Below are 26,036 nucleotides of genomic sequence, written 5' to 3'. Positions count from 1 at the left end.
TGCCTGTCACCAGCAGGGGACAAAGGAGCTGGGCAGGCCGGGATGGGAAGGGAATTGGCTTTGGACGCTGAAGCTGACGGTGTCCCTGCCACACACACTGCCTGCGTTAGACCTCCCGTGGCACCGACCCCTCTTCGATAAACTCCAAACTGTTAGGGTGACCCACAGCGCCTGTGTGTCTAGTTCTGGTTGATCTTGTGGCCTCCCACACCTCCCCAGGCTCCCTCACCCCGGCAGGCCCTCACACACCCAGAAATCCTCCTTAGAACGCCTTCCCCCACCCCCCACCCCCCACCCCCACCCAACCCCCTTCCTCTGTGTAACCCCCATTTGAACAGGAAGACTCCCTGACAAATGTCCCTGATGGGCTGATGACACACCGGCAGACAGCTGCCGGGCATGCAGGAGCAGGAGAGCACACCACACACACATGTGCACCACACACACATGTGCACCACACACGCATGTGCTCGAGCGCACACACACACACACACACACAGCTTCAACGTCGGCATCTTTGTCCATCTGCTAATCTCCCACTTCAGTGCTATTTTAACAGTAATTGCACCTGTGGGGACTACAGGGGAGCCCCAGAATCTCAGCTCATCACGGCTCTGAGAGGCAGGGTTGGGGCCCCTCTCTGGAACCCCAGCTTACCTTCCTCAAGCATCACACTGTGTGGCACAGTTAGTAAACCTCCCTTTGTCCCCCACAGTGCGCACCCTTGAGGGCGGGGCCTGGTCTTGGTCACTCCAATCCCGCTGAGCAGAGGGCACCCAGGAGCCTCACAATAGCTCCTCGGAAAGAAAAGAAGGGACTGAGTTGGGGTTCCACTCCACCGCTCGCTCCTGGGGGACCTTGAACACCCCGACCTCTCCGAGCCTCAGTTGCCTGAACTGTCACATGGAGTCATGGAGGCGACCACACACGTGCAAGGGCTTGACCGGGGACAGTGGTATCGCCCCCTCACCTGAGAGCAGGGGTCCTAGTGTGCGTTTTGGAAAGGGAGCGAAGACCTTTGAAATGCGGAGAGGACGAGGGTGGAGACCTTGTTATCCTCACACCAAACTCTCACCAGGTCCCGCCTCCTCCCTGGAGCCGCCCCCCTCCCCTGCCCCGCCCGCGGCTCGCAGCTTGCACCCACCCGGGGCAGTCTCCGCAGGGCCCCCGCGGGGACCAGGTGTCTAGGCGCCAAGATGCAGCTTTGGCTTTGGCTGCTCCTCCTTGCAGTGCAGCTGGCAGGTAGGTGGGAAGACTGGGGGCAGGGGGCCTTGCAGGGGGGCGGGGAGGGGTGTCTGCGCTGGTCCCAGCAGAGCCTGAGCCAGGGAGAGTCCCGGCTGTGGGACACCCAGGGGCCGCTCGGCAGGCACCTTCCCTGCGGGTGGAAAGGAAAGTCCTTCAGGGAGCTCTTTCTCCCAGGGACCTGGGGAGCCCCAGGGCTGAGCCACCTCTGCCCCAAAGCCTGGAGCCAGGAGAAGGGGCGGCAGGAAGAGGGGAGGGAGGAAGGGAGGGAAGGAGGGAAAGGGGAAAGGAAGGAAGGACGGAGATGGGGAGGAAGAAGAGGGAACGAGTAAGGATGTCCAGAGAGGAAGGAAAATGCCCTTGTTCAGGGACAAGGCGGTGATGTGATCCCAGGAGGTGCCAGAGGCCCAGGCGGGTTTGGGTGCCCCACACTTGGCCCAGGTTCTGTAGACACATCTTTATTCCTTCCGGGCAAGGTTATAGAGTACAACCTGCCAAACAGCAGGCTGTTGCCAGTTCTCCGGCAGGTGTGGCCGGGTATTCCCTCAGGGCCCCTGTTCCCTATACTCCCTGGAGCTGGGTGTGCAGTGTGACTCCAGCACCCGGCAGTATTAGGGTTGGAAACCCAGACGTGGATGGAGCCGGGAGTCTCCACTGTCCCTCTGGCTCGGCCCAGTCACACTGCCTTTTAGAAGAAGCCCCTCCGCCTCCCAAACTGCCCACTAACCTGAGGTCGATCTCCCTTGCCCAAAAGCCCAAAGCCGGACATCCCTCCAGAGGCGACAAGGCCTGCCCGCCCGGCTCTGGCCCAGTGAGCTCAACAGCGTCTGAAGTAGAAGCCGATCCAGGCCATTCAAAGCTACTACGTTATTGCCCATCGTCTTAGAAGCAGCAGGTTCCTCTGAGAATGGGTTAGTGAGAGGAAGAAAAGAATCAGTGAGACCACACGTGTGGCAAGGCCTGGCTAGGTGTCCGGCACATAGGCTGGGGGTTCAGCCGTGGCTGGATGTTCAGCCCCAGCAAGTGGTCACCGGAGAGAGACCAGGGTGTGTCTCAACCAGGAAGTCTTCGTGTCTGGGTGCAGGAGGGGGAAGGGACACGAACAGCCGGCACCCCTTCTGACCTCTGTACCCCTGAGGAGTCACTTATGGTCCTTCTGTTCTTTTTTTTTTAATGTGAATTATTTTTTTGTTGTTGTTAAATATTTTTTTATTCTTTTTTTTAATTGCTTACATTATTACAAAGAGTATTACATATTTCTCCTTTTTTTCCCCCGCCCTTGACAATCCCCTGGCCTCCCCTACCCCCCAGTGTCTTATGTCCATTGGTTATGCTTATATGCATGCATACAAGTCCTTCGGTTGATCTCTTACCACCCCCCCTGCCCCCCCACCCTCCCCGGCCTTCCTGCTGTAGTTTGACAGTCTGTTCGAGGCAACTCTGCCTCTGTAAAAAATATGGAACGCTTCACGAATTTGCGTGTCATCCTTACGCAGGGGCCATGCTAATCTTCTCTGTATCGTTCCAATTTTAGTATATGTGCTGCCAAAGCAAGCACCTTATGGTCTTTCTTGGGAGGTCTTTGAGTCTGTGTAGTTGTGGCCCCACTATGTGCACACGAGCACATGACCACGATCCTGGAACCACAGGATTTCTCAGTTCAGCGAGTGTCAAAAAGCTCAGGTTCTGGGGCTGCAGACCGGGGTTTGAATCTGAACCCACCGCCTACAGGCTGTGTGACCTTGAACTTGTCTTCACGCTTCCTGAGCCTCCGTTTCCTCGTGTATAAAATGGGTGTGAAACAGGATCTGGCGAGGATTAAATGAGATTATTCCTGCCCTGTGCTTGGCACGGGTCAGTAAATATTGGCGTTTTTGGTTCTTCTTGTCTCCCCCGAAAAGTCAGCGACCCAGAACAGGACAGAACCTCTACTCTGCTGACAAGGCAGGAGGCTATTTGGGGAGAAAAGCAAAGGCCCAGGGACGGCTCGAGCCCCAGGTGCCATCATTTCATTCTTGATGCAAGCGGAAGCTCAGAGCGGCCTGTGCATGGAGTCAAAGAGTTTATGTGCATTTCAACAGTATTAGGAAAGGCTATGGGGCCATGGAGCCCGAGAACAAGTGTAGGTAGGATTGTGAATACGGGCCACCACCTCATAAGCCAGCTCCTCTTGGGCGCGCGCGCACGCACACACACACACACACACAACACACACACACCATTCTCTGGCCTCTCCTGCTCACCCAGGCCTGTGCCTCAATGCCTCAATGCTTCTGGGACTCTGCCCACTCTCCCTCCACCCGACAGCTGAAATGAAAGGCTCCCTAAGTCAGATCCAGTCTGTTGGACTTCACTGCAAAAGGCTCACTCTAACCCTCCTCGCTAACATTTCACCTGCTGCCGTGACAACCCCCGGAAACGTGGACGGTGATTTGCCATGTACAGTACTTGACAGCTTGCTTTCTGGGACACTTTACCTCTCAGCGGCAGTCAAAGCAATGGCCTGGAGCCGCGCTCTGTTTATTTATTTGTTTATTTATTTTTAATATGTTTTTATTGATTTTTAGAGAGAGAGACAGAAACATCAATGAGAGAGAGAGATCAGTTGGCTGCCTCCTGCACGTCCCCAAGCCACACAGGCCGGGCAAGCCGCCCTCTTTTTTTTTTTTTTTTTTTTTTTAATATATTTGTATTGATTTCAGAGAGGAAGGAAGAAGGAGAGAGAGATAGAAACATCCATGATGAGAGAGAATCATGGTGGATCGGCTGCCTCCTGCATGCCCCCCACTGGGGATCGAGCCCACAACCCGAGCATGTGCCCTTGACCGGAATCGAACCTGGGACCTTTCAGTTCGCAGGCCGACGCTCTATCCACTGAGCCAAACCAGCTAGGGCAAGCCGCCCTCTTTTTAAAGAGAAGAGACAGGCTCCGTGTCTTGCCTGTGGTCCCACCACTGGTGCGGGGTGGCGGCTGGGCTCAGGGCCAGGGCTGAGTTCTGCTCCCGTTTTCCGAGAAGAATCCCCTACTTACAGCGCTTCCTGTCTGTGATTAAAGTGAACTCCGGCCCTGCTTCTGGGGTCTGTCCTGCCACTCAGGAAGGGGATCCAGGGAGCTAGCGATGGCTGGGTTGGGGAGGGATGGTCATTAGCCCACCATGGGGGGTGAGTGCCACTTCTGGTTGTCATCCATGTCCAGACGCTGTGGCTGGGCCTCTGAGGTAGGCCAGCCCCGCCCTGTGCTCCGCCTGTGATTCTGTGCGCCTCTCCCAGCTTGCCTGGGTCTCCTTCCGCTTCTTGGAGCCTGTTGACGGTCTATACTAGGGGTCCTCAAACTACGGCCTGCGGGCCACATGCAAATACAAATATTGTATTTGTTCCCGTTTTGTTTTTTTACTTCAAAATAAGATATGTGCAGTGTGCATAGGAATTTGTTCATAGCTTTTTTTTTAAACTATAGTCCGGCCCTCCAACGGTCTGAGGGACAGTGAACTGGCCTCCTGTTTAAAAAGTTTGAGGACCCCTGGTCTATACAGTGAGTTGCAGCAGGGCAAGGTGAAAGAGACCACACATGTGACTTTGAATATTTGAGTTTTGGGCTTTTTAAAATCCTCACCAAAGGATATATTGAGAGAGAGAGAGAGAGAGAGAGAGAGAGAGAGAGAGAGAGAAACATCAATGTGAGAGAGAAACATCAATTGATCAGTTGCCTCCTGTATGTACCTAGACCGGGGGTCAAACCTGCAACCTCGGTATGTGCCTTGACTGGGAATTGAACCGGCAACCTTTTGTGGCATGGGACGGCACTCCAACCAAATGAGCCACCTGGCCAGGGCAAATCTTTGAGTTGGAATCCCAGGTCACTTACTAGCTGTCAGGGGGGTTTGAACAAGTAACTTCATGCCACAGTTTCCTCATCTGTGTAATGGAGATAATAATCCCAAAATACGTTTGAGGCTCGATTGAGATACTTATGCAAAGAGCCAGGTTTATGGGCACGCAGTCAGCAAATGGCAGCTCTCCCCTGCCCCTTTGTAAAGCTGGACAGAGTAAACACCCGCCTCGCAGATGGTCTCCTGGGAGGTGGGGTGTTCGAGCTCCTGAGTCCAGGAACCACCCGCTAATTTACAACAGCCTCCAGACCCTGCAACTGGGCAGGTTCTTCCACGGCTTTTCCTTAGATACTCGGTTCGGGGTGACTCTGAGGCCAGGAAAATGAGCTGATGGTCTCTGCTCCTTCTGCTTCTTACAGCTCTCCACGGCAGCTTTGTACTCCAGCAGACCCCTGGGGAGAAGGTGGCTCAGACCAACACAGAGGTGAAGCTAGTCTGTGAAGCCAAAACCTCCCAAAACCTGCGCATCTACTGGCTGAGACAGCTCCAGGCCCCAAGCATGGACAGTCACTATGAGTTCCTGGCCTTCGGGGATTCTAAAACGGCCGTGTATGGCAAGGATGTGAATCAGGAGAAGCTAAATGTGAATCAGGCGGCAACCCAGTCCGTTCTCACTCTCAGAAGTGTGCAGCCTGCAGACAGCGGTATCTACTTCTGCATGACCATCGGGACCCCCGAGCTGACCTTCGGGAAGGGAACTCAGCTGACTGTGGGTAAGACCCTGGCTCAGTGTTATCGACAGCATTGAGTGCCTGCTGTGTGCCAGGCGTGGGAGCTGCCCCACTCAGCAAGCCCAACTCTAAGCCTCATCATTGGGAGGGATGATGGCCCGGAGCAATCGTGCTACAGCTAATAGTAACAGAAAATATATTCTGAGACTGACCCAAGGTCAAGCACAGGCGAGTGTTTATGTACTTATCTCGCTTAATGCTGCCAGCCATCCTGGGAGGTTGGTACTATTATGATTCCCATTGAAAATGGGATGCTTAGAAGCATCGCTGCTTCCTATGGGGACAGAATGACGCTGTCCTTCAGCCACACCAGGCCCCCTGCAGCTGTGGCTGGATTGGGTTGAGTCCCGGGGCCTAACTATGGCCTCAGAACCTCCCTCCCAGTGAGCACGCAAGCAGTGGAGGGGCGGATGCCCTTGCATTCTGCATGTGGGTCTACGGCTCAAACCCACACCCAGAGATGCGGGGAATGAGGAAACTGGACCCCAAGCTCAGCTGCAAATCCACTGTGTGCCTTTGGGCGGGTCGCTCCTCTCCCCTCGATGGGCCTCAGTCTTCTCATCTGTGTCATGGGTTGCTATGGCCTCCACGAACGACCCCCTCCAGCTTCCAGTCCTTAGGCGCTGCAGTCCTCAGGAGTTAAGTCAGCATATCCAGTAGAAATATATCGTGAGCCACAGATGTTATTTGAAAATTTCTGATAGCCACGTTTAAAAAAAGTAAAAAGAATCACATGAAATTAATTTAAATGATATGTTTTGTTTAACCCGATTTATGAACAGTATCATTTCAAAATGTAATCCAGATAAAATTATGACTGTAATGATATATATATATATATAATTGATTTCAGAGAGGAAGGGAGAGGGAGAAAGATAGGAACATCAATGATGAGAGAGAATCACTGATCGGCTGCCTCTTGCATGATCACCGCAACCTGGGCATGTGCCCTTGACCAGAATCGAACCTGGGGCCCTTCAGTCCGCAGGCTGACGCTCTATCCACTGAGCTGAACCAGTTAGAGAATGACTGAAATATTTTATCTTCTCCTTCCCTGCTAAGCATTCAACATGTTTTACATGCAGAGCCCATCGCGGGTCAGACTGGCCGTGTGCCCGTGGCAGGCGGCTGCCATATCGCAGTGAGGATTAAAGCCACCAGAGGTGCCCAGGAATCAGGGCAGAAATTCTTCTCCCAGGCCCATGCCTGACTGTAGCCCCTCCTCAGGTTAGCCCATGCCAGAGCCAACCCCTGAAAGGCTCCTGCTGTCCTTCTTCTCACAGGGGGGCACTGAGAGTAACAAGGGGGGGCCCAGGGATTCAACCACTCAGCACGGGCTGAGCAGGGACAGCGGGGGACGGCAGCACAGTGAGGAAGGCAGAAAACAGAGCGATGGCCCTGTGGCATCTCGCCAGCCGTGGGCCTTGGATCAGGAGGTGGGAGGCGGTGAGGTCTCTGGGCAGCAGCTGAGCATGCCCTGGGGGCCGCTAACTGATTCCTGTATTGGAAATCGGCTTTGGGGGGCTTGGGGTTTCGGTTTGGTTTATTGTTATTGCCTCTGTAAGACACATCTTTCCATTCATGCGCTGTGAGGGGCTGAGAAAGGTGGATGGTGAAACAGCACAAGTGGCTTTCAGAAGCTCCCCACCACCACCCACGCACTCTTGTTTTCACGTTTCCAAAGCCCCCCCACCCCGCTCCCAGGATGGCAGGGCCTCCCCGGAAGCAGGTGCCATATCATCTCCCGGGGCGGGGGGGCCAGAGCTGAGCCCACCCTCCCACCAGAAAGTCAGGGCACTTTGAAGGAGGAAGGGGGAGCCGGGTAGAGAAAGGATTCAGGCCCCTTACACGCACCATGGGGTCAAAAGGCCTGAACCTTTCAAAGAGCAGGAAAGGGGGAGATTGAACTGGGCAGGGGCTGGGGGGTCAGGAGGAATCAAGGGGACCTGTTCTGGGCAGGAAATTAAAGTGGACAAGCCTGTCCACAAACCCCCCCCAGACCCAGAGCACCGGGCCGGCCCGCCAAGGCACTGAGTCCTGCAGGGCCGCCGAGCGCCCTCTGCGCCTCCTGGGTATGAAGTGAGGGGAATGGACATCCCAGGGCCGTGAGGATGAGGGGATAGCCAAGCGCGGTGACCCCTCGCAGGGGCCAGGCCCCTCGCACGCTCCCGGGGCACTAGAGCCGATGGTGTTGTTCCTGCCACACTCGCGTCTCTCGCAGGCTGGTGACCAGGGCCTTGTGTCAACCTGGTGAGCTTCACTTTTTGTGCACAAACCTTTGCACAGGGTGGCGCAGCGAGAGCCCAGAGAGGGAGCCTTTGGACTCAGCTCCCGGCTCTGCTGTGTACTGCCTCGGACTTTGGGTGAGTGGCTTCAGCTCCCTGCGCCCGGGCTTCCCCGGGGGTAAGATGGGCCAATCGTGCCCATCCCCAAAGCTGTGGGGTTCAGGGAGCTCCAGCTGCAGTGCTGGGCGCTGCCACTCGCTCACGGGAGAGCCTAGCAAGTGTTCATTCTATTTCGCTGGCTCTTCTCCAAAGTTCCTGGAGCAGGCAGGGCACGTCCCCGCCACCTCCCCATGGAGGTACAGGGTGGGGAGGGTCCAAAGGGCCCATTTTTATATGCAAGAGGCCAGCCTCAAAGTGACCAGTTTGTTGGCCGCCACCCTGTCCCCTTGACTAGAGTTTAAGTTCCTGGGCCACCCCCTTCCCTCTCCTCTCATTTTATGGAAAATCATTTCAGCGAAATGTCTTTCTCAACGTACAAAGGCAAAGGCTGGATGCGGGGGCACCCAGTGCTCACACCACTCCTTGGCGCCTCAGTGCCTCGGCAGCTCCCTCTGCTCGAATACGTGTCCTATTTTATCCCCACACTAGCGTGTGACACTGAATTAGACCAAAAACAGAGTGACCCACCCGAGAGACAGGACAGAGGTGTGGGGTCCAGCCCAGCACTTTCCACTGAGGGCCCCGGAGGCCGAGCCTCCCCTTAATTTCGTTGGTGTTACCTTTGAAATGAAAGGTTAAGACTAGACTGAAGATCCCTCTGGCCCAGCCGGCATGGCTCAATGGTTGAGCATCCACCTATGAACCAGGGGTCACGGTTCAGTTCCCGGTTGGGGGCTAGATCTCCAGTATGAGGTATGCAGGAGGCAGCCCATCAATGATTCTCTCTCATCATTGATGTTTCTATTTCTCACTCCCTTCCTCTCTGAAATATATTTTTTTAAAAAAAGATCCCTCTGGATCTGAGAGTATATGATTTGTAAAGACACGTGAGAAGGAAAGCAACCCCAACATACTCCACCTGCATGAGGTCCAGCAAGGTCCCCCACTCGCTTAGGGACAGGCAGGGCTCGGGGACTCCAGCTTCGGCTCAAGTGGAACCACGGCTCCAGCCGGGCAGAGCCGCTTCTAGTGCACACTCAGCTGGACACACGGCCCCTTAATTCTCACAACAACCCCAAGCAGGCGGTGGAGACCACCTTTATTTCAGCAGATGGAACACCGAGGCAGAGAAGAGCGATTGGCTTGCCCCAGGTTGCACAGATTGATCAGGGGTGCTGGGTTCTGTTTGGGTGTGTGTAGCTCCAGAGCCCCCCTCTCCCCAGGACACCGGCCGACCTCTGTCCCCAGGCCCACAGATAGGTCTGAGAGTTGGGGAAGCATTCAAATGCTTTATTGTTCTGTGACCCTCAAGCTCTGTAGCAGCCCAGGCGATGGTCACGAGGACTTCAGTACCGGAGGTAAAAGGTGCAGTGTTAGTTCTTGTCTCTCAATCCACCTGCTGCTCACCTGGCTAAGGTCTGTGTCTTGCTTGCTTTCTGTAGTTGATGTCCTTCCCACCACTGCCAAGCCCACCACCAAGTCCACCCCTAAGAAGATAAGGTGCCGGCCCCCAAGCCCGGTGACTCGGAAGGGTGAGTTCCCCCGTCCCCATGGACTCTCAGAAGCACAGCATTGTCACTCACTGCTTTCCTTCTGTTCTTCCCTCCCTCCCTTTCTCTCTCCTTCCCTCCCTCCCTCCTGCCCTCCCTCCCTTCCTTCCTCCCTTCCTCTCTCCATCCCTTCCTCTCTCCCTTCTTCCCTCCTTCCCTCCCTCCCTCCCTTCCTTCCTCTCTTCCTCCCTCCCTCTCTCCCTTCTTCCCTCCCGCCCCCCTCCCTCCCTCTCTTCCTTTCTTCCCTCCGTCCTTCCATAAGCCCTTCCCGAGTGCACAGTCTAGAGCCTGTTTCTCTGGCCCTGAGCTGGGCTCAGTAGGGAAGCTGTGTCCTCCAGTAGCTCACAGTCTAGTGGGGGACACACTCACCAGTTGTCACAGGACGAAACTTAATGAAAGACATGTCCACTCAAAACTTGCACACAAATTTCCGCAGTGGCATTATTCCTAATAGCCCAGAAGGAGAACCAACTCAAATGCCCACCAGGATGTGGATTTACGAAATGTGGACTAGCCATGCAATGGAATAGCATTCGGTCATAATCAAGGATTAAGTACTGATACACACTACAACACGGATGAATCTTTAAAAGGTTATGCAGTGGAAGTAGCTAGTTACAAAAGACCATATATTATATGATCTCATTGATGTGAAATGTCCAGAATGCGACATTCCATGGAGACAGAAAGTAGATTAGTGGGGGCCTGAGGCTGGGTGACTGGGGAAGGGCTGGGGAGGGACTGCCAGGAGATACAGGATTTCCTTTTGGGGGGATAAAAATGTCCTAAAATTAGATTGTGGTGATGGTTGCACATTTCTGTGAATTTACCAAAAAACATGAAATTATACACATGAAACAGGTGAACTTTATAATATGTGAGTTATATCTCAATAAAGGTGTTAGCTAACGAATAAAAACCCCACCCAAAGGAACAGGACATTAAACTTTCCCACTTCTGAAGCCTAGCTGAGGACCTACCACACCGTATGTGCTTGATATGTTTGTTAATGAGTGAACACGCTCGCCGCTCTGTCCTGTGAGCACCAGACGCCGCAGCTGGAGAACCCACATGCACACACACACACACACACACGCATACATGCACGTGTACATACAATCTGTGCACACACACACACACACACACACACTTTTCTTGAATTCATAAGCCAAATGTGTTTCTGGAAAAATACTGATCTCTGTTCCCCAAAAGTTACTGGTGACAAACGGAAAATGCCATCTGCTCCAACCCAGAGAACAAACCACAGCAGCCACCCCAGTGGCCTCGTGCTGCTGGGGCTGCTGTGCCTTAAAGGCATGTGAAGTCCAGGAGCCTGGGAGCGGCCCTAACAGGACCTAGGGGCTGGGAGGGGGGAGCTGTCCTGTTAGGTCACAGCAAACAGAGCATCAGAAGACCCCAAGCAATATGGCACCACCAGCACCCCACAAACACACACCACACCACAGTGACATAGACACAAGCCCAGGCATCAGAGCCCTCCACTGGGCTTAAATTCTAGAAGAAACATGCTTTGTTCATCCTCGTGTCAGGACTGCTGAATGACAGCGAATTCAGAGAGACTTATAAATGATGGACGAAAGGTCTTGAATCCGCAGTAAAATCCTGGGCAAAGTGCAAATCCAACATTAGCAGATTCTTTAGAACAAACAGGTGGCCACGTGGAGTGCAGGGTGTGGGGTGGTCGGCGGTGGCTGCATTGGGGAGGGGCCTTGGAGCAGTGTAACCTAGCATACGTCAGCCAGGCCTGGATTGGAATGCCTGTCACCACCGCCTGTACCGGGTGACCTCTCTGAGCCTCCGTCTCCTCACCTGTGAAATGGGAGGTTTACCTGGCTAAAGGGAAGGAGGAGTAAACAAGATGCTACACACAAGGCATTTCGCTTGGCAGGGCACCCAGACAGACCTCAGGGCTTAGGATCATGAATAAAAGCCTGGTGGCCCCCATGGAGGGACCGGCTTCCCAAGGCTTAGGGCCTTAGGACCATCCTTTGAGAGACACTGGGAGGGCCTGGGGGTCCATTTCTAAGCCGCTGTCTCAGGAGAAGTGTGGGGAGATCAGACCTCGGGAGACCCGGGTGAGGGAGGAAGCGGCTGCCTGTCCTGTCGCTGAGGCGGCTCCCTGGCCGAGAGCGGGCTCGGCACCACGGCGGTGGAAGCGCCCCTTTCCCTGGAGTCACATTCGGGGAGGTGTCTGTGGACCAGCGGCAGCATTGTGGCCCATTCGGGTGTGACGACCCTTCAGGAAGCCGAATTAAAACATCATTACATATAAAATCACCTCACGGTGGTTAAAGTGCCTAGAAAAAAAGGCTAGAAGAAAATATACAAACAGTGGTATTCTCTGGGCTGCAGGCTTTTAGTTAATTTTCCCCTCTTTGTGTTCATCTGTGTGTCTCAAATGTGCAATATGCGTGTCTCCCAGGCCCGCCTTGCGGACCCCTGACCCTCGGCCTGCTGGTGACCGGCGCCGTGATTCTGCTGGTGTCCCTGGGTGTGGCCGTTCACCTGTACTGTAAGTTGTCCCCTCTGGGCCGTCACGGCCAGCCCCTGGTGCTGTTTGAGGGCCCTTCCGTCTCTAGGGGAGCAAGGCAGACGTGAGCCCGAGGTAGTCCCACAGGTGATCCTGGGCCTGACCAAGCGGAGGGCTCAGAGACCGCCTGGCTCTGGAGTCAGAACTCCCTGGGTTTGGGTCCAACCCAGCTACTCCCTGACTTAGTGCCTTGGGTGCCTCTCTGAGCCTCCCAGGGGCACGCAGGGGCAGTGCCACCTCCCTGCCAAGGTTGCTGTTGGTGAAGTGCTGCCCTCCATGCCCAGCTGGGTATGTGCTTAGTGAGCGGGAGCGCCTGTGGGCAGTCGGGATGGAAGTACACGGAAGAGACTGAAGTGGGTTTGGGTTATGTTCCAGAAGCTAGAAATCCTGCCCGTCTGTGAGGCTGAAGGGAAACTCAGAGATGGCTGCTGCTCTCGGCCATTCCCGAGACAGAGTCATCTCCTATGTCCCTCCCCGCCCCACAGCTGCAGGGGAGGCCGCACAGCTGCCATGGAGCCCAGAGCCTCGGGCCCACCTGTGCCACCTGGAGCACGTCACTCACCCTCTCTGGGTGCTGTAACATGGGAGGGGTGGCCTGCAGGCATACGGGCTAGAGTGGTGGCTCTTTTATAGGTCACGGACCCCTTTGAGCATGTGATGACAATTTCCCTGGAGAAATGTGTCATGGGCACTTTTGTGCACACATTTGCCACCCACAAAGGGATCCATTTACCCAGTTCTAAGAACTCCGTTCGAGTTCAGTGGTTGCAAACTTGTTTTAAAATTTTATTTTATTTTTATTTGTTTCCCCATCACCAAGCAAACTTTTTTGATCAAGGACCTCCTTGGGAAAAAATTTAAAAATAATAAATACCAACTTCGGCGAACTGTAATTATTTATTTAATCCATTATGTATGTTCTTAAATGTGCTTCAGAAGTAATCAAGGATGAGGTAAACTTGTAAATAGTCCTGTCCATGTTTCCTTCCTTCACCCCAATGGGAAGCTTCACGTGTCTCCCAAATACACATGCTCTGGTTCAAGACCACCTGCTGGTACAGCCGCTCCTGACCTGCGGTGAAGGGCAAAGTGGCATGTTGAAGGATGCCCAGAGGAGCCGAGTGTGAATTCTGGTTCACCTCTTACTAGCTGCGTGACTTTGGGCAAGTGACTCCGTAACGTACTTGCTCCGCGCCTTGGTTTCCTCGTAGACAAATGGAGATGATAAGAGTACCACCCGACTCCCAGGTTTACCGTGAGCATGAAGGGGTTAAAACACATGCAGCTGAAGCGGAGCCTGGCACCAGGGCAGTGTCTGAGGTGTTAGCTGTCCTCAGCACCCCTCTTGCTCTCTGGGGCTGGGTGTCAGCGGCCCACAGTCCCTGCTGACCGATGTTGTTGGTTTCTTCTCGTAGGCCAGCGGAGGAGAGCCCGGATTCGCTTCATGAAGCAGTAAGTGCTGGGGCTTGGAAAAGTGCCCAGGACGGGCCCTGGGTGTGGTCCTGGTTTCCTCGGCCCCTGCTGCTGCTCGCAGCCTCTCGTGCAAGGAGCCAAAGCCAGGCACCGCCTTGGCAAAGGCACAGGGTGTAGAAATCCAGGGGTGATAGAGCTCCGGAAACTTAAACAAACAACAACAAACAAAAGTGCCGATGAGTTGCTAAGTGCATTTCGAGTGCGGCAAGATGCAGCTCTCAGCCCTCCTGCTGGTAACAAGCAGCGCTGGCACGCAAGGACCAGGGCAGGCTATCCCAAACTCCTTCCCACCATCATCGTGAGCAGCTTGGTCCTGCAGGACACAGGAGGCTTGTTTTTACCAGTTGAAAGACTTGCTCCAAGCATTTGGGACAGGAAAGAGCAGAATTGAGCTGAAAGCAAGAGCAAGGGGGTCCCTCCAGGGCAGTGTTCTCCCTGCTGGGCTGGGTGCTGTGCTGCCTTCCTTGGGCCCGTCTTCCACCCTGGACCCCACTGGGCTCCCGGGAGTTGGCAAACCCACCATCTGACTCCCATGGCTAACACGACCTTGTCCGTTGGTCCCCCTGAGCTGTGTAATCACAGGCAGAGGCCAGGAGACTGAGAGGCCTGAGGCTGTCGGTTGCCCCAGCCTCACGGACCTCTGGACCCCAGTTGGGCTCCGGGCACTGTTCTTGGATTGGTTTTTCTTCCTCAAAAGAGAGAGTTTCACATCTACCCATCTCATTGCTTGCAACCCTCTCCACAGAGGGTTGTTGGAAAAAAGAGAAAGCCCAGGACTCTAGGTTCAAGAGGGCAGCAGGGCCTCGTGCCCAGGAGCTCTGGCTCCAGCAGGAGGCAGGTCTGGGTTTGAATCCTGCCGGCCACTCACCCACCATGTGACTGTAGGCGAGTGGCTTCCCCCCTCTCAGCCTCTGATTCCTCATCTGCAAAATGGGACAACAGTGCCAACCTCGTGGCTGTTGTGAGGACGTGCTGGGGTGAGCCACTACACCGTGCTCAGCCCCGGGTCCCAGGGAGTCGAAGCACAGACTCATGTCACTGAGGAAAGTCAACTCTACAAGCCCAACAACCAAGAAACAAAAATTTTAAAATACTCTAAAATTATAAGTTCTCCACAGGTGTGCTCCACGTTATTACATACCAGTATACCATCTTTGTAGGTGTAGATGCTTCAACGTGCCTGCTGTATTTTATGGGCAGCTTTCGATGATAATATTGATTGGGTACAATCTTCAACCTAGGTGCTGAGTTTAGAAACTGCCCCCTACCTACAAGATAGTAACCCCGAGTGTATTTGTCTAAACCGAGGCCTCCAGAATGTTCTTTTATGGAGAACCAGTCCCCCTCGGGGAACCGCTGGTGGTTCTGGCCGCCTCTCACGTCTTCATTTCAACTTGTTCCCCAGTGATTTGACCCCAGTTTGTGGACCTCATGCCTCGGCAAACCCCAGGGGTCTGTGGGTCAACTAAAGCAGAGACCGAGCTGAGGGTGGTCCTGGGTGTGGCCCTGGGCGCCCTCAGCCTCTGCTCACAGCTCTGCTCCCATCCGCCGCCTATGGTTACACTTCCCTGGGAGACATCATTTGAACACAAGGATCTGTGGCTACCAAAGTTTGAAAACCACCTATGGTTTTGCAATCATGACCCAGATGTGGACAAAACGGTCTGTGGGCCTCACAGACAAGCTGCTCCCAACTCAAGTTGCGCCTTGGAGCAGAGGTTCCCAGCCTCTAACTGGCCTTAGAAAACCGTCCTATCACAGGCCGCCTCCTGGCCCCTGGGTGTGCATCTGTGAGGAGCCTGTCTTAGAAGGCACTGCAGGAAGTCACACCATTCAAAGCCAGAGTCCTTTGGGCTGCCCTTTTTTCTTTCTTTCTTTTTTTAGCTTAAAAAAAATTTTAATGACTAAGTTGGGCCCTAAAAACATAGTAACCCAAAACTCCTGGCTCCAGGCTACTAACTTGGAGGGGAACCCTGTATCTTCATTTGCCATTTATCTCTGTTACAGGAAATTCAATGGCCTTTGCCTGAGAAAAGTGGTTTCACAACTTGCTGTTGTTTTTAGGCTTCATAAATGAGCAGAGGATATGCTGCTGGTGTCCGGCCACAGAGATGCCTGGTCAGGAAAGAGCGAGATGCGGAGAAAGGAGAGAGAAGGGACACGCTGCCTGGAAACTTCACTGAGCTGCTGGAGCTGCCTGCTTTAACCACTGCGAGTTCTTCCTGTGGGCCTCTCGCGTGGCGGTCACCTGGCCCCAGAGCCCCGGGGCACTTCCTGCAACTCGGGGCACACTGGAGGACGGAGTCAGAAATGCCACCCACGCCACTTCCGCTCCCTGCTCGTCCTTGCCCTGTTTGGCTATGACCTGGACTCCTGAGACGTGGAGCAGCGCTGGCACGGCTTCCCTTGTCCTTCCCAGGCTGGGGCCTGACAGTCCTCACAGGGAGCCCAAGGACCAGACCCAGCGGGAGGGCTGACATCGTGCCCATGTCTGCAGACCAGACCCAGCGGGAGGGCTGACATCGTGTCCATGTCTGCGGACCTCTCCTGGGGCTGGGAACCGGTGGTTCAGGGTGCGGGAGGTCACCTCATCTCCTATTAGAAACTTCCTTGGCTTTCACTTCTGCCTTCTCATGGCTTGTATACTTCTTCTCTCACTTTCCATTCTTTTTATAAAAATGTCTTGGTTGTAAAAAATAAAGTCCTAAGCAAAAAATGCAAATGGCTCGTGTGATGGAAAAGCACAAAAGCCCATCTAGACGGCAGAGATGTTGACGCTCAGTTGAAAAGAAGTAAGGATAAAGCGTGTGTGTCCTCATTTGCCCCTGCAGCGTGTCACCGGCCATGTTGTGGGTGTAGAGAAGGCCCGAGAGGCTGGTGAGCAGGTGCCTCAGGGCGAGGTCCTCTGGCCACTCCCAAGCTGACTTCACTAGCACCTGTTCATTTCTGTTGAGGGTAGAATCCCAGGGAGCCTGGCCTCAAAGCCAATGACCTTGCTTGCACCTGAGACAAGGTAAGAGGCATCAAGGTCTCTGTCACATGTCCATTAATTGTTTTACTGTCTCTCAGCTTCGAGGGTCAGAGAAGAAAAATACGAGGAGAAAATGCTAAACTGGAGAGGGGAGTCCTGATGAAGCTCTCGTGCCCTTTGAAAAGGTCCAGGGATCCGGCCTTAGCTGCCCATCCTGGGCTTTCGCAGCATAAGAGCTACTGAGCCAAAAGAGAATGCAACTGTAGGCTGCACTTACAGAGGCACCATGGCCAGGGCAAACGAGCAGAGTCCCACCTGCCTTTCCAACCCAGCCCTAGTTACAGAAGGGCCTTGGCAAGCCAGGTTCTGTTCAGGGCCCTCTGGCAGCCACACAATGGGACCAAGGGACAGCGGGACCATCGCCCCGCAGCTGAGATGCTTGCTGCCTGTGGGGTTGGAGAGCACAGCAGAACTAGGTGCGGTAGGTGGGAGTTAGAAGGGCGTAGATGCTGGAGGTGCTCAAGAGAAGCAAATGCTTTCTGCCCGTCCACTTCAAGGGCAGGCTGTCTCCCAAGGCTGAGGGGAGGAAGGAAGGGGCCAGGGTCACCTGGACCAGACGGCGCCAGGGTTCACTGTGAAGGTGGGCTCCTTGCTCAGCGATGTTCGATGTAAACCCTAAGAGACTGAGGCCAGGCGGGACGACTGCCCTCCCCGAGGGCTCACACCCAGTCCACAGCGGAAGGAAGAATAGGCCTCCGGGCCCTCATCTCACAACAGGCTCTGCTATCTGACGGTCTCCCTGCTGCTGTCTTTGGGATTGTGTTCAGTTCTTTGCAAGTCTGCGGAGAGGGGTGTCGAGGTTGTGGGGGCAAGGGTGGGGTGGGGTGCTCCTTGATCTGCTTGCTGGGCCGCAGGCACCTGCCGCAGGCTCCGCTCGGCTTGGCCTGCCAGAGAGCAGGCTGGGCTGCCAGCAGCAGGGGCTGCGGTGAGGAGGTCTGCACCCGGCACCTGGCTTTTGTTTTGAAGAAGAAACTGAGCTGTTACTTCTTTCTGGAGAGCCATGATGGCAAAATATTTTTAAAATAATGTTTGTCAATCAGCATTTTTGTTTTTACTATCAATTCCACTTGTAGGCGTTTATCTTTAAAGAACACACATCTCAAAGTTAGATGCACAAAGAAATACACATCCAGTTGTTTCCTGTAGTTGGTTTATTAGCCAACAATTAGAAAAAATTCAAATGTCCATCAGAAGGAGCCAGTAGGTTAATTGTGATACAGACTTACTTATAAGATTCATTCATGCTGGCATCAAATGCTGGCCACTATATCTGCATGTATTCTAACAGCATCTGTGTTGAAGATTCTCTTTTAAATCTGAAACAGGCTTAAAATTCAAGCCCAGATAAAAATGGGTAAAAATAAAATGTACATTCGAAGTCAGGCTATGGCTGCCCTTGGTGCAGGGGACCATTACCAGGGAGCACCGCTCGGGGTGTGGGCGTGTCCTGCGTCTCCGTCCGAGAGCTGGTCAGAGAGTGTGTCCAGTTTGGGAAAAGTCACTGAGCTGGACACGCTTGATATGTCGACTTTCAAATACAGATAAGAGTATAGATGTAGATTATGCTTTAATAAAGAGATATTTTAAAATTCAAGGACAGCACATTACGGAAATGTGTAAAGTCATATTTAAAAGCTTCTTGCTCTTCCAAATTATTTCTGCAGGTACTTTTTAAAACAGAAAATTACACTCTTACACAATATAATATATAATACATTGGATAGAGAATAGAAAATTGAATCATAATGTTGTTCTGCAAAGTTAATTTTTTTCTCAGGATCTGTGGACATATTTGCTTGCACATGTGTAGACAAAGGTCTAAAAGATATATTCTTAGTTGTGAATGGCAGTTACTCTGGGGAATCTCCATTTCTGAGTTGTTCATTTCAGTGCTGTATTTTTTTTTTTATCCTCATGAGGATATTTTTTCAATTGATTTCCAGAGAGAGTGGAAGGGAGGGAGGAGGGGGAGAGAGAAGAGAAACATCGACGGGAGAGAGACACATCGATTGGTTGCCTCCCACATGCACCCCTACCAGGGCTGGGGAACCCGTAACTCAGGTATATGCCCTTGACTGGGAATCAAACCTGAGACCCTTCCATCCAAGGGCTGATACTCTAACCACTGGTGCAAAGCCAGCCAGGGCAGTGTTGTATGAATGTTTACAACCATTATGTATTACTTTTGCATTTGGGGGAAAAAACAAAAGTTTGGAAAAAAAAGCAACAGCCTATTTTATTTTATTTTAAAACATGGGACACTTCACGAATTTGCATGTCATTCTTGTGCAGGGACCATGCTGATCTCTGTTTGGTTCCAATTTTGGTATATGTGCTGCTGAAGCGAGCATGAAACAGCCTCTTTTAAAAGAGGCTTTGGTCATTGTAATATTAAAAAATTGGAATCAGCTTAAATATCCATCAATGAGAGATTTATTCATAAATTGTGATTTTTAAAAAATCTGTACCTTGGGAATCACTGTGGTGCATGCCGAGGTGGCCAGAAGGCAGGGTCTAACTCAGCTCGCTATATGACCGTGGCAAGCTCATAACCATGTGAGCCTCTGTTCTCTCCTCTGAAATGGGGTCACCAGGAACATCTCCCTCTCAGTCTCGGTCTTGCCAGGGGCCTGGAATGACTATAGATAGGAAGGTCTGTGAGCAGAACTAGCGCCCTCCCCTCCCCTCCTCTCACTGAAGGTGAAGAATTCGGGCAGCAGCCTGCAGCTGTGGCGCCTAGCAGGCCACGATCAAAGGAGGAAGGGGGCTCCTACACCACCCCCTTCCTTTCATCCTTACTCTTCCCCACACCCACCCAGCGGCTTGTCTCTACTGTAGGAAGTGGGCAACTTGTTTTCAGAAAGTGATCCCCGGCCCTGTGGGGGCTGCAAAGCTGATCCGAATCTGCCACCCAGTCAAAGGGAAAGAGAGAAAGAGCCTGTTTTCAGAGGCCTTTCCAGGTGTGGAGGATGAAAGAGATCTCCTCTGTCGCCTCTTGGGAAACCTCCTCAGATGCGTCACTTTTCGGTGCCCGTGAGTCACTGCCTCCTAGACTCGTCCTGGCTGCATAACTCAGTGCATTGACTCAGATAGAAGGCGCCTGGAGTCCCCAGGCCACATCCGTTGGGGATTCTCAGAAATACGCAGGGCAGTGAACGCAGGAGCCCAAAGGGCCTTCTGTCCTCCTGCCCAGCGTCACCAGCTATCCAGGACCCAAGTTTTTCCCATTAAAGCGCTGCCTTTTACATACGGGTACCCATTTTAGAGTTTAGCTTAGGCTTCTGATTTGAATGGACACTGTCTACATCTCTTTCATATATTTTTATTTATTTACTTATCTATTTAAAATATGTTTTTTATTGATTTTAGACAGAGAGAGAGAAAGAGAGAGAGAGAAACATCAATGTGAGAGACAAATATCAATTGGCTGCCTCCCACATGCACCCTGCCCGGGATCAAACCCAACCTAGACATGTGCCCCGACCAGGAATCGGACCAATGATCTTTAGGAGCACGGGACGATGCTCTGTCAACTGGCTACACCAGCCAGGGCTCTTTCATGTACTTTTAGTAGCAGACCGTCTCCCATTCTGTCCCTCATTTATGAGAAACAGCTCACCCTGCCCCCTTTCTCCCCAGTTAGTGCTCGTTCCTTAGCAGCTTCGTGGACTATTCCTTAGGCTTCTTGCTACCAGCTCAAATATAATCATTTGAAGCACCTTCTGTGTGACCAGCCTGTTCTGTGCCGGGACTAGGGGTGGCCAGGACAGAGGCAGCCCCCAGGGCTCACGCGTTGCTCATCTCACTTAGCCAAGAGGCTCCTAGCTAGCCATCTCCTGGGGGAACCACGGCCTGTGGGAGCCGTCTTTCCACCGTACAGATGGTCAGCACTCCCAAGCCTGAGGCCACAATCTAAATGAATGAATGAAGGAAGCGGAAGGCTCATCCTCCAACTCCCACCGCAGGTTCTGCTCCTGACATCAGTGAGCTGGGACCGCTGTCCTCCCTCGGTGCCCCTCTCTGCATCTTGCCAGCTGGCACCCCGATCCAGTCTTCCTGGGTTCCTGCAGGCTGTGAGGACGCGAATTCCTCATACTTCTGAATGTTTACTCTGCCAAGTACAGTCAGCGAGCACCTTGGAGAAAAAAGCTCAACAAATTAGATATTAATTGAGCACCTATCAAGTTCTTGGCACTAACACGTGTACACATGCAGACACGGTCCTCAACCCCATGGGCTCACATCATCTTGGGGGACGCAGACAGAAGCCCAGCCCTTTTGTCCCCTTGAGAGTGCCCTCGGCACCTCCCTTGCCTCACGCCAGTGCCAGTCACGGACGCCGATAAACAAGGGAATAGGCAAATACCCAGATGGTATGAACACAGGCAGAAGGCATGAACTGCCTCCTCAGAAAAGTTGTGTTCTGCTGAGAGAAGAGTTTGCAGCCTCTCACAGGAGATTCTGTGGAGGTCTCTGTGGTTGAGTGGGGGCAAAGCTAAGAGGGGAAGATTTGAAGTGTTGGCGGGGAAGCGGAGGCCCACCTTCCCCACACACCCCTCCCAGTGCCCCTTCAGCTTCCTGTGGGCCGAAAGCAGCTGCTTGGCTACACCTGCTAGCTGGGCAGGACCAGCCAAGCAAAAGGAAGGCCGGGACTCCTGTCTCTCCACCCGCCTCCCTGCCCTGCCTTTAGTATCCAAACTAAATTGAGACCTTTGTGTGTGTTTGTGTGTTTAAGAGGGGACCGAGCCTGAAACCTGGGCATGTGCCTTGACTGGGAATCGAACCGTGACCTCCTGGTTCATAGGTCAACACTCAACCACTGAGCCACACCAGTCGGGCAAACTATGTCCTATTTTTGTAAAGCAAATAACCCCCTGCAGGAAGCCCTATATCTGCCTGCCTGTAGCTGAGCACATATGACAGTGCGAGCAGGCAACGTCACTGCAGGACACTCACCTGATGGCCAACATCGGGCAGGAATGTAAAAAGCAAAAGTTCCCCTGGAAAAGGAACTAGTTTTACTTAAGTCCTAAGAGATTAAAACAATCGTGCTCCTCCTTCTGTTTAGATTAAGTGTACTGTTAAAACTCAGTTTCACAATACATGGGAGAGCACCTAGGAATTAAAATAACCAGGGGATATAGGCAATAATATTGTAACAATGATGCATGGTGCCAGACGGGTACTGGAAATATCAGTGTGAACACTGTGAAGTATGCTGTCCTGAAACTAATACAAAATAATATTAAGCATAAATTGTAATTAAAAATAAAAGTTTAAACCAATTCATTTATTTATTCTTGCACTGCCTAATTCCACACAGGATATGGGCAACTTACCAAGCTTCCACACAGAGGGGGCATTACATCAGGGCAAACAGACCCCTGCATGGCGGGCTGGGAAGAAAAGCTGGTACATATAAAACAGCACAGCACCTGCTGGTGTTCAACAGTCCTGTCCCCCTCACCCCAGCCCACGGAGGACTATGTAAGAACTTGGGGTTACGGTGCCCCTCACCTGATTTCGCACATCTCCTCTTACTCTCTATTTTTAGTTTTTGAACACGCAAGCAATTTATTTTCTCCTCTGTGTTTGCCTTCAATTTCAAGTCACCACCCAGACACACCGGGCCGCGCCAACAGTGGGCTCGTGGTGTGAGCACCGGGCTGCTCAGAAGTACGGTGAGACGAGAGGGCACGGTTTCCACTCGTTTCTACTTTTAGAAGAAGTACGATTTGTTATTACAGTCATTAACACCTCATTAGTTGTTACATTTAAAATGCGGCGTTTCCAGCACAGATACGACAAAAGTTACTGACATACTGAAATGGGACACGATGGATCGTTTTGGTTTTTGTGGGGTTTTTCTTGTAAAAGTTTGGGAACAAGACCTCCTTCACCTCCCCAAACGCCTAGGTTTCTATTTCTTATCAGGGACAAAGAGCTTGGCTGACTTCTCAGTGTCAGAACCGCCGAAGCTCATCTTCAGTTTCCACGGTGACCCCGGGGCAGGGCTTCCCCTCACGCTGCTGCCACAGGCCTCGTTGCTGGCGGACTCCGGCTTCCCCACCAGGATGCTCTGTTTTCCCACACGCAAGTCCTAGCAGAGAGCGGCGGCGGCGATGAAGGAAGGTGACTCTCCCACCCTTTCAGAATCAGAAAGGTTTACTCTCTCAGAGGCCAGAGCCTCCCTCCCCATGGGATTGTCAGCTACTAGAGACACACCGGTCACTTCACAGTTACTGGCTCCAGCGATTAAAACAAAGTGAGACAGGACAGACCCCAGTGGCATGTATGGGTGCCACCATACAAGTGGCGCTCACATTTACATGCACGGCGAAAGAATGGGTTACATAAACCAAGGGTGCCGAGACAATCGGTTAATTCTTTGGAAAAAATTAAGTTTTAGTTCTTTACATCTTACACCAAAAGAAATTCCAGGTGGTTTAAATAAATAAATGTTTTTAAAATATACTGAAAGAAACCAGAAGGTCAGTAGTTTAAAGAACAATAAACTCTAATAAAAATTAAAGATGAATATGATAATAACTATGTATGGTGCCATGTGGGCAATGAAAATATCAAGGGAGCCGTAACTGGTTTGGCTCAGTGGATTGAGCGTCAGCCTGCGGACTGAAAGGTCCCAGGTTCAATTCCGGTCAAGGGCATGTACCTTGGTTGTGGGCACATCCCCAGTAGGGGGTGTGCAGGAGGCAGCTGATGGATGTTTCTAACTCTCTATCCCTCTCCCTTCCTCTCTGTAAAAAAAATAAAAATTAAAAATAAAAATTAATAAAATACATATTTTTAAAAAAAGAAATATCAGGGGATCAGTTTTTAAAGTATTTGATTGCCTAACTAGTGGTCAGCAAACTACAGCTCGTGAGCCACATGCAGCTCTTTGGCTCCTTGAGTGTGGCTCTTCCTAAGCCTTAGGAGTACCCTAATTAAGTTAATAACAATGTTCCTACCTATATAGTTTAAGTTTAAAAAATTTGGCTCTCAAAAGAAATTTCACTCGTTGTACTGTTGATATTTGGCTCTGTTGACTAATGAGTTTGCCGACCACTGGCCTAACCACTATGCTGTACACCTGAAACTAGTACAAAATAATACTGAATGTAAACTGAAATTGAAAAAAACACTTTTAAAAAATTAAATACAAACTTGAGTCTAATATATACACACACTTTGGATAATTATAAAGTCAGTGTTTATTAAAATACATTTCATTTTCAAAATTGAGCTATCAGCTGTTACAGTGTATATACCTTTTTCGGGGGGGGCGGGGGCACCCTGTATATAGATTTGAATTGTTTAAACAACAAACAAAAAAAGCAACACATTTTAAAATACATTTTACCAGGTTACACCAGAATATAGTCCTTCAGGTAGATGTGAGTGCTTATAAATTAGCCCACTCGTATGCCATTGCGGGTACCACCATTGTAGGGGCAAGTTGGTAATATGCATCAAGAACCTTAAGGTTGTGTATATTTCTTTGGCCCAGCAATCCACTTCTACAGACTGATCATGGGAAGGTTATTATGGTTATGCACAGGGATTATTAATAGCAAGGACACACGTCACATTATTGCGAGCACACTGAGAACATGCTAAACGCCACCAGTGAAATAAACAATAACCCACCCATACACAGTGAGGGGAACCAGTAAAGTAGTGCCATGCAAGCATGCTTCACAACTGGAAAAACACTCACTGTGTACTTTAAATGTAAAAGTCAGGTTGTAAAACGTTAGATGTTATATGAGCTAATCTTAGAGGAGAGGAAATTATCCGTGTATAAGGAACATGCATTAGAAAAAATAGCCAGAAAGCACATATGCCAAAATGTGAACTCTGATTGTGAGGGCTTTGGGGGCAGTGGCAGGTCACAGGTAATTTTGAACTTCATGTTTACGCATGTGCGTTCTTTCTATCTGTGTATTACATTTATAGCCAGGCAAAAACAATAAAGCAATTTCAATTTTGAAAAATATATACAGGGGTGGGCAAAAGTAGGTTTATAGCTGTTCATATGGAAAAAGACATGCAGGTTATGATTATTACCAAAAAAAGAGAATAAACTGTGCTTTGTGTACTTGCAACTTAGTTTTGCCTACTTTTGCCCACCCCTGCATACAAGGAAAATGCAAAAGGACAAGAAAAGTTTACCGTTTAAAAACATAAAATATTATCAGAGCAACTAGAATATGGCCCCATTTTTAAGAGAGAGAGAGAATCTGGAAGGTAATGGAACAGAGGTTGCCAATTGTATCTTTTTATTTTTTAATTTCTTGTTAATCCTCACGGGGAGGGGGGGCAGGAAATTTTTTCCATTGATTTTTAGAGAGAGTAGAAGGAAGGGAGGGAGGAAAGGAGAGAGAGAAAGAGAGAAACATGGATATGAGAGAGACACATCAATTGGTTGCCTCCCACACTAGCCCGACCAGAGGCCTGGATCGAATTTGCTACCCAAGTACATGCCCTTGACTGGGAATCAAACCTGCCACCCTGTGGTGCTCAGGCTGATGCTCTAACCACTGAGCCAGGGCTCCGGCCAGGGCTCCAGTTTTATTTTGGGGGGTAGGACTATACAAATGTTTTCCTTTCCTCTTCTTCGTTTTGCTATATCCTAGATTTTCTCTAAGAATAAGCATAATTTTGATTTTAAAAATAATCTGTTTAACTATTTAAAACATACTCACAGAACTTTACTCCTATACATTGGCTCCAAATATCACAGGCTCCCTGCTGCCCTGAGGGTTTTCCCTTCTCTGTGTCCAGGGTCATTCAAAAAGCATCTTACCTTCAGAAGGGATCTTCATTGTGGCGTCTCCTGCAGCTGCCAATCTCCTTAGAGAGGAAAAAAATAATCATCAGGTAACAAACCATAAAAATCTAAAAATTAAAAAATTTTTAAATTCCTAAATATTAACGAGACTATCCATACATCATTTTTAAAAAATTGTCCTCAGTCTGACCACACACATGCACACAGAAACACACATTTCTACTTGTTTTCAAAAAAGGGTTGACCACATCCAAGCTCACTAAAAGTTTAAAGGGACCAGATGGCCCAGTTTTCACACGTTGTTTGCCGACATTCGCCCTAACTTTCCAGCCACCATCCTTCTTTATTTAGCACTTGCGATGTGTGTGGTCCCATACTGTCTTGCCTGCA

At 51.2% G+C, this 26,036-nt stretch overlaps 1 protein-coding gene and 2 non-coding genes across 3 annotated transcripts; 1 reads left to right on the top strand and 2 right to left on the bottom strand.

The window, feature by feature from the left end:
* The first annotated feature begins 1,158 nt into the window (after positions 1-1,158).
* On the top strand, positions 1,159-16,537 carry CD8B (CD8 subunit beta). Its single transcript, XM_070428502.1, has 6 exons — positions 1,159-1,242; positions 5,492-5,845; positions 9,690-9,779; positions 12,241-12,330; positions 13,764-13,800; positions 15,886-16,537. Exons 1-6 carry the CDS (start codon positions 1,197-1,199, stop codon positions 15,896-15,898), a joined length of 630 nt encoding a protein of 209 aa, XP_070284603.1. The 5' UTR covers positions 1,159-1,196; the 3' UTR covers positions 15,899-16,537.
* LOC139020286 (U6 spliceosomal RNA) lies at positions 2,694-2,800 on the bottom strand. The gene has a single exon (XR_011473278.1). It is a non-coding gene; the product is annotated as a U6 spliceosomal RNA (small nuclear RNA).
* A 2,562-nt stretch (positions 16,538-19,099) lies between the features above and the next one.
* LOC139020196 (U6 spliceosomal RNA) lies at positions 19,100-19,203 on the bottom strand. The gene has a single exon (XR_011473216.1). It is a non-coding gene; the product is annotated as a U6 spliceosomal RNA (small nuclear RNA).
* Between the last annotated feature and the right edge of the window lie 6,833 nt (positions 19,204-26,036).

Source organism: Myotis yumanensis, unplaced genomic scaffold (genome assembly GCF_028538775.1).
Source record: "Myotis yumanensis isolate MYYU_CA2020_CCGP unplaced genomic scaffold, mMyoYum1.0.hap1 SCAF_11, whole genome shotgun sequence".
In the NCBI taxonomy this organism is placed as follows: domain Eukaryota; kingdom Metazoa; phylum Chordata; class Mammalia; order Chiroptera; family Vespertilionidae; genus Myotis; species Myotis yumanensis.
Note: the sequence above shows the minus strand (reverse complement) of the source record. Positions and strands in the feature narration are given on the sequence as shown.

What these genes read in the sequence shown, in the direction of transcription:
- CD8B (XM_070428502.1), top strand. Translation starts at nt 1,197, where the DNA reads ATGCAGCTTTGGCTTTGGCTGCTCCTCCTTGCAGTGCAGCTGGCAG. An exon ending in AAGCCCGGTGACTCGGAAGG is followed by an intron (nt 9,780 to 12,240) that starts GTGAGTTCCCCC and finishes CGTGTCTCCCAG; the next exon opens with GCCCGCCTTGCGGACCCCTG. An exon ending in TGTGGCCGTTCACCTGTACT is followed by an intron (nt 12,331 to 13,763) that starts GTAAGTTGTCCC and finishes TTCTTCTCGTAG; the next exon opens with GCCAGCGGAGGAGAGCCCGG.